The sequence below is a fragment of the Zerene cesonia genome, chromosome 9 (genome assembly GCF_012273895.1).
Source record: "Zerene cesonia ecotype Mississippi chromosome 9, Zerene_cesonia_1.1, whole genome shotgun sequence".
Classification (NCBI taxonomy): Eukaryota; Metazoa; Arthropoda; class Insecta; order Lepidoptera; family Pieridae; genus Zerene; species Zerene cesonia.
Window position 1 is genome coordinate 6734425 of NC_052110.1, and position 7741 is coordinate 6742165.

At 38.6% G+C, this 7741-nt stretch overlaps 2 protein-coding genes across 2 annotated transcripts; one reads left to right on the forward strand and one right to left on the reverse strand.

Moving 5' to 3' along the window:
• Positions 1-97: 97 nt before the first annotated feature.
• On the reverse strand, positions 98-2306 carry LOC119829043. The gene is made up of 4 exons (XM_038351407.1): positions 2040-2306; positions 1632-1818; positions 622-705; positions 98-400 (listed from the first exon to the last, which is right to left on the reverse strand). Exons 1-4 carry the CDS (start codon positions 2108-2110, stop codon positions 215-217), a joined length of 528 nt encoding a protein of 175 aa, XP_038207335.1. The 5' UTR covers positions 2111-2306; the 3' UTR covers positions 98-214.
• Positions 2307-3333: 1027 nt separating this feature from the next.
• LOC119829199 (zinc finger protein 862-like) lies at positions 3334-5175 on the forward strand. Its single transcript, XM_038351600.1, is given in 3 exon segments — positions 3334-4109; positions 4112-4659; positions 4816-5175. Coding segments are annotated over 3 exon segments (1545 nt in total). The 5' UTR covers positions 3334-3472.
• Positions 5176-7741: the final 2566 nt, after the last annotated feature.

The window sequence follows — 7741 nt, forward strand, 5'->3', positions numbered from 1 at the left end:
AATTCCGAGGCACGCTCTATTGTTTAACGGTGCCATATCTCGCGCGGGGCGGCTGCGCGATTTCCGAAGATCTGTGATTGCTGCAACCAGGCCTTTGTAATATACGTTTTAACATGTTTCCGTGCGTGTTGCACCTAATATTTTCGAAATTTTCATGTTTTTCTTCGTTAAAAGGTTTTTCCTAGAAAATAAAAGAATTCAATTGTATTTTATGTCACGCTTTCTGTACCCTGTGGTACGTTTTTTTTTTAGTTAAACTTACAATATTAATTTTTTTGCCTGGAATACCGCTGCAATCAGATTCATATGATTTCCGTTTTTTTGTATTTTGTTCTGTATTAGCCTCATCTCCGTCTTCATATTTCAAATATTTCAAATTTTTTGGTGGTAATGACTCTTCCTGCAAGATATAAAATGAAAATACGTATTTGTGTACTAAAATATGCTATCTTACTCATTTATTTGGATCTACTGCAACAGAGTTATTAAATAAACTTTAATTAAACCAGGATATTTAGAATAGCATGAAAGATTGCTTTTATGGATACAAGTAGGTATGTAGTGTACTTCTTAAAATAGGCTTTATATTTGGTTTAAGTACTTGAAAAACATTTTACCTACCTGTATGTCTATATCATCTGTGATGGAGGACAGTTTACCACCCAAAGCTGAAGGATTTACATTGCCACTAATTGGGGTAACCATCTAGAAATAAATAAAATGAAGTACTTAGATAATTGTTTTATTAAAATGGTGGTGAATAAATAACGAGTGACCCATGGTTCATTTTAATCCACCTTTTTTCCTTGAATACATAAGATTTTCAAATTATTCGTGCTCTTATAAACTACCGAAATAAAATAAAAAATTGCTTTATAATTAACTAGAACTACCCCACAATTTCATCCGCGTGCTAATAGAGATTAAACAAAGGTTACCGTCAGAATTGTTGGTCGCCTGTGGGCTCTGGCACTGAGAGTTTATTAAATAATTGCGATCTATTTGCTAGTATTTGCTAATTTTCCTAATTAATTGCTACCTGTGATTTATCCTGAGAAACTAGATATTTTTTTTGACCAGCTATTCTGACATCAGGACCGCAGGTCGTTTCCTTGTACATAATTTGTGGGTCATAGGAATTGTTTTTATTTAATAGTTTAAGAAACTCTGCGTCCTTAATTTTGTACAGCTAGCAATTGGACCCAGTTTAGCAGAAAGGATCCAATCCACCAAATTTACAAAAATGAGCTAAATATACAGAAATGCTCCATTTCGTTGAGTCTATCAATCAGCAGAAAAGATCCAGAAAGTAGGTTGATGTTGGTTGGATCCTTTCTGCTAAACTGGGTCCAATTATTTAATAAGCTCTCAGTGCCAGAGCGTACTGTGGAGGCGACCAGCCATTCTGATGCTGACAAACAAAGAATAGATTTACTCATGAGAGTTAGATGTTTTTCCGCGATAAATAGTAGTCTATGTCACCTCTTCAGCGTCCCAACTATATCCACACAAAAAAAAAAAATTACATAATATCGCTCCGTCGGACGAACAAACAAACTCTTTTACATTTACAAAATTAGTATGGATATGGAAATATGGATGGATTTATTACATAAATGAATAAGGCTTACAGTGCAAATAGGTACTGCAATCTTCTTTAATAATTTTCGCTTTCCATTATCACAGAAATACATGTCCTCATCTTGAAAGTGAATGCTGCATATCATACTTAGTTTTGTAGGTAACCAATCACACTCATTTCTTTCTAAGCGGACCACTGATACCCATTTTTCCCGCTGGACTGGATTTGATGGGAATCTGCAGTAATTAAAACTTTTAGGTTCAAAACCTATGCATAATGACATCCTTAGTACCTGGCTAATATGAAACGAAAATATTCTAAATTAAATTAAAACAGCACATACCTATACATTGAGTAAAAATTATTATCAGCTTCACTTGGTTCATGTTGCATAACACTTTTCATAATGGCGCTAGTATGACAGACAATATTATTTTCAAAATGTTTGTTTACTTACTTGTGAAAGGTAACTCCTGCTTTTTTCCTGCTTGAGTGGCTTCTGCACCACTTGACTACACAAGAAGGCATGATGCCTTTAACAAAAATCACTTGTTTTTACTAAGAAGATTTTTAAAATTTTAGAGAATATCGTCAGCGTGACTGCGCGACGTCAGGCGAGGCACTGGGCGAGCGCATTTGTTTCTCTTTAAGCCCCGCCCATCTGGGTTACTATCGCGTGGAAACACTTTTTTAGCTCAATTACGCTTCTAGAGTATTGTTATTCGTAGGTACCCTGAATAGGTTTTGCAAGACGCGTAAACTAATTCCGTTAGCCAATAAGTATAAAATAGCGTGCAATTTCACTTTCGCCGGCAAAGCAGGTCTCATAAATGTATCGCTTTTCTGTATGACGGGTGCAACAAGGTTTAATAGTATATTAAACGACTCTTCGGTCATCCTGAGAGCACAGTAGTATTCCGTCGTATCTTCAACAGCCAATTCCGAAAAGAGTTGGTAGCTTGCGCCATGAATGGGTCTTCTATTAATCCATTTTCGAACCCATACTCTTCTTGGTCTTGCAAGTTCAGCTTCCAAAAGGTCTTCGGTTTCAGACACCACCGCGTTTAATACTTCTTTCAGTACTTCTTCCAATTGCAAGCGCGCTTCTCGATGTTCGTCCATACTTGCTGGTCGACGGCCACAAACAAGAATTGGACACTACTCACCTGCACTCGCAGTGAATTGGACACTACTCGCACTACACACCTGCACTCGCACTAATCACCAGTGTTGCCATATATACAGATTTATCTGTATCTATACAGATTTTTCATCATCAATACAGATTACAGATTTAGCATATCTTTTATACAGATTTTCGTCATTTTCGCTTCCTCACATAATCTATGATGATATGATTGAAAATGTATCTCTTTTTAGTGTATAATATAATAATTTAGTGTTTTTTTATTGCCTCAAACATTTTTTTTCCCTGTGTTCTGGGTAAATCGTTGTTCCTGGCAACATTTAAACTGAAAGGGTTCCCCGAAACTTATGTTTGAATGAAGTACAAATGAATGAACGGAATAAGCAGAATGAAACGATTTGTTTGGTTGGAGTTTCAACTTCTAGTTCTAGTCAAGTATCGCGAGTCGTATTTGCGCTAAGATTTCTTGACTTTCTTGTCGATTTTGTGTTGTGACTTGTGTGTGCAGTGCTGCATTCTAAGAAAATTAAAGTTGATCACTCTCAATCTGAAGTAAATAACTTGTTAATATGCTCGCGAAAAAGTCACGGAATACGCAGCGTTTTAATTAGACTTGGCTGGAAGAAAGCAGTTTTAAATCGTGGTTAACAGAAAGTAAAAAGGGAGAAGATTACGCATACTGTAAATTTTGTTTAGCAGACCTTGCAATCGGTGGTGGGGGGAAAAATGATCTTGTGCGACATATGAAAACAACTAAACACCTAAACTCACTTCCTGGATCTTCTGCCATTCAAAAACCAGTCACAGCTTTTTTTCAAAAAGGTTCTATTGCTGATGATGTAAAAACAGGTGAAGTTCTATTGGCGTCTTTTGTAGCTGAGCATAACCTTTCAATGAATGTCATGGAACACCTCCCTCAACTCATAAAAACAATATGTAAAGATAGTCCCACTGCACAAGAACTTGCGTGTAGTCGCACCAAAACCACAGCTATTATTAAATCTGTTACAGGAGACACTGAAAAAGAAAACCTAATTGCCGATTTAAAAATTCGGACATTCTCACTGCTTATTGATGAAAGTACGGACAGAGGATGTGTCAAGCTTTTATGCATTGTTGTTAGATATTATAGAAACAAAAAAATTAAAGATGCGTTCTTTGCACTAATACCCGTTCAAGATGCGACAGGCGAAAAACTTTACGAACATCTAGTAAAATTATTTACAGATAATGATATTCCATATAAAGACAATTTGGTTGGATTTGCCGCCGACGGAGCTAATGCTATGATGGGTCAGCATAATTCTGTAGCAAGCAGATTATTAGAAGATATTCCCCATTTGTATGTTGTAAAATGCATTTGCCACTCATTCGCATTACCTATGCATGCACAAAATTACCACGTGAACCTGAAGGCCTTGTAAGGGATGTATACAACTATATCAGTACGAGTCCGAAACGAACAGGTTTACTAAAGGAATTTCAAGAGTTTCTGGCACTAAAGCCCTATAAAATCCTGCATCCATGCCAAACACGTTGGCTCTCACTTCGCAGTGCGGTTGTGCGGATTCTAGAGCAATATGAAGCACTCAAGTTATTTTTTATTGATGCTGTGACGACAGATCGTTTAAACTCAGCGGATTCTATTTTACATATGCTGAACAACCCGTACAACAAAATGTACTTGCAGTTTCTTGAATTTTCTTTGGATTTTTTCTCAAAATTTAATCAAGCTATGCATTCCGAAAAGCCACAAATTCAATCGATTCATGAGCATTTGTGCCGCATATTCAAATCATTCCTGACTGAGCTCCACAATGTCCAGCATGATAACCCACGACACTACAAACCAATTGATGATCTTTATCTTGGCGCGAATGTTGCTGTATCGTTGTCTACTGCTCCTAATTTGAATCCAAATGATGTACATGTATTTAAACTACGATGTCTAGATTTTTATGTAGAAGGTGCTAAACAAATAAAATTCCGTTACAATTTTGGAAATAACACCACAAAAAGTTAAAACTTTCTCAATCCCATTATTGTTAAACGGCGCAGTATACCATCATTGACTCACATTGCACAGGCTTTTCCTAACATAATCGGACAACAAGAACATTTTCAAACATTAGACAATGAGTGGCGAGAATTGAGAATGAATGACGACCTTCTGGAATCAAGCGCAGAAGATACAGAATTGTTTTGGCATCAAGTCAATTGTGCACAAGACTTAGATGGACAATCATTATATCCAACTCTTCTGCAATTTGTTACTGCTTTACTAAGTCTCCCTCATTCCAGTGCCGCAGTCGAAAGAATATTTTCCGCAGTAAATTTAATTAAAACAAAAACAAGAAATCATTTAGGCACTGAAACGATTGAGGGACTTCTTTTAACGAAACAACTGCTTAGTGATGAACCCTGTTACAAACTTCAAGTTGATTAAAAAAATGATTGTTAAAATGAATAAAAATATGTACAAAAAACAATAAATATTGTTTTCTTGAACAGATTTTATTACAATTTTACAGATTTTATACAGATTTTAGCGTTTTGTGCTCATACAGATTTTGTACAGATTTTTCGACCGTTCTATCCAGATTTCTCGATCTGGCGTGTGGCAACACTGCTAATCACCTGCACTCACACTAATCAAAGTGTAAACCACCCTTTAATTCAGTATGTAATTGTTATTTTGTTATGATACATGCATGTGTAAGTTGATTAGTTATGTGCAGTGTAAAATGTGAATCTAATCTGTATTAGTCTTATGTGGCTATCTATGCAAATCTTATGTAACTAACATTGTAACTTAGGTAAAATATAAATTATTTTAAGCGTGCAAGTATCATGCACTAGACGTTTACAAAATCTTAAAGTCACAATTTATTGTATTGTAAATTAAAATAAAATATGTCAACTTAGTATACAGTCCACTTTAGTGTAATCTTAATTAAATTGGTATTTGGAACATCATATCGCTAAATGTTTTATGTTATTTGAAAGGACTGGTGTAGTTCTTTGGTGGGCGGTATGTTCGGTTTTTATTCATTACGGTTACGTTATGTATGCATTAGTAATAAAACAGATTCTATAGAGGACAGACGTTTCATTTTAACATTCGAGTGATACAAACTAAAACGAGCCTTATTGCCCGAACACTCCCATAATTTGATAATGTTTGCTTGATTATGCTTCCTAAATTTGATACATCTTTAAAGGAACACCACTGATTGTAATTTGGGGAAAGCCGGGCAAAGTGAATACCCCGGGCAAAGCGAATAGTCCCCACTACGTCTAAATTACTCGTTCGACGCTCATCACGCCACCGTAGTAGTGTTCCGCCATGTTGGCTTATTGCGCGGCAAATGCTTGAGCAGGAGGCCTCGACGCGCGATGTTCCCTAATTGTCTCCGCTGTAGAGCCAGATGAAGCTACAAATGCTCAGAAAATTGACACAATGCTGCCAGAGACCGAAGAAAATTCTCCACGAAATAAAAGCCGTGATCAATCACTAGATCCGGAACCTGGATGCTCAACCTCCTACTATAGTCAATGAATAAAGATCAATTTGTACTAGTTATTTCGTTTTTATACCTTTTCTGCTAAACCCAAAGAATAGTCGGTCCCCAAATCTTTACTGATGGCAGTAAAATAGAGGGAAAAGTAGGTGCTGCCTTAACATGGTGGGACAACGGCAAGGAAACCAGATACTCCGACTAGAGCCACACAACACAGTCTTCCAATCGGAGATTTATGCGCTATATAGAGCTGTTAAAATGGCAAGAGCTTCAAAAGCCAAAACGGTAAACATCATGAGCGACTCGAGATGCACACACCAACTAGCTCTAGAGATTAAAAAACTCATCGCAGAGACCCGAGAATAAGACAGAGAGGTGAGACTCTTCTGGCTGAGAGCCCATGTGGGAACACCTGGAAATGAGAGAGCAGACCAACTGGCGAAAAAAGCCGCTCTCACTAAAAAGACGCCCCTGACTATAGCAGGGTGCCGCTCTCATATATCCGGAGGATAATAAGGGAGGACACACTAAGGAAATGGCAACAGTGCTACGAATCTTCCACCACGGGTTCAGTCACCAAGACCTTTCTCCCGACCGTCTCCTTTGCGAGACGTGTACTCAAGGAGACGACTGTAACACCGATTCTTGTCCAAGTTTTTACTGGCCATGGTGGATTTGCGGCCTATTTACACCGCTTCAACCTCAAAGACAGTCCATCCTGCATCTGCGACCCGTCGTGCCAAGAGAACTTCTGGCACATATTATTCGACTGCCCAAGATTTGGAAAGGATAGACTCTCATATGAAATTCAGACTCAGACACAACTGAGTCGTGAGTCTCTACCCACCGTCATGGAGACTGAGAGTCTGAGAAAACCATTCTTGGTCTTTGCAGCCAAAGCTGCACGGCTCGAAGCAGCGAACAACGGTTCAAAAATTGCATCCCTCGAACTTTGCAACCAACTGTCAGCCCAACACCCCCCTACACCTGTAAACACTACGCAACCAACAACAAGCACAACAGGCGTAAATATCGTCACTGCACCAGCGCCGGTAAACCCCAGCGAACAACTGCTGGAGTGTGCTAAAGTAGGGAAGCCAAAACTCAAAAGTTACTAGGCATCTGTTTCTGCCGGAAAACCACAAATAACCAGATGGCCCTGTCACCCGGCCTCGCAGCATTGCAGTCTTGAAGTACAAACAAAGCAGTGATGAAGCGCAACACCTACGAAGCGCTTTCAGTGGCCACTTTCATGGGTCTCCCCTGTCGAGTGGTAAGATTGCATAATAAGGTGATCGTACTACTCGAATGGAATACGGAGTCTCCATTTGCCCAGGCCTGCGTATTACTTAAGCATTATGTACCAGAATCGCGCAATGTGGCCAATCTGCGGATGTATATCCACCCCGCATTATCAGTGTCGACGCAGTGGCCATCGGGTATCAGAAGGGAGAGGTTGCGGACCGCTGCGGCTGCGTCACTGCCTCAGAT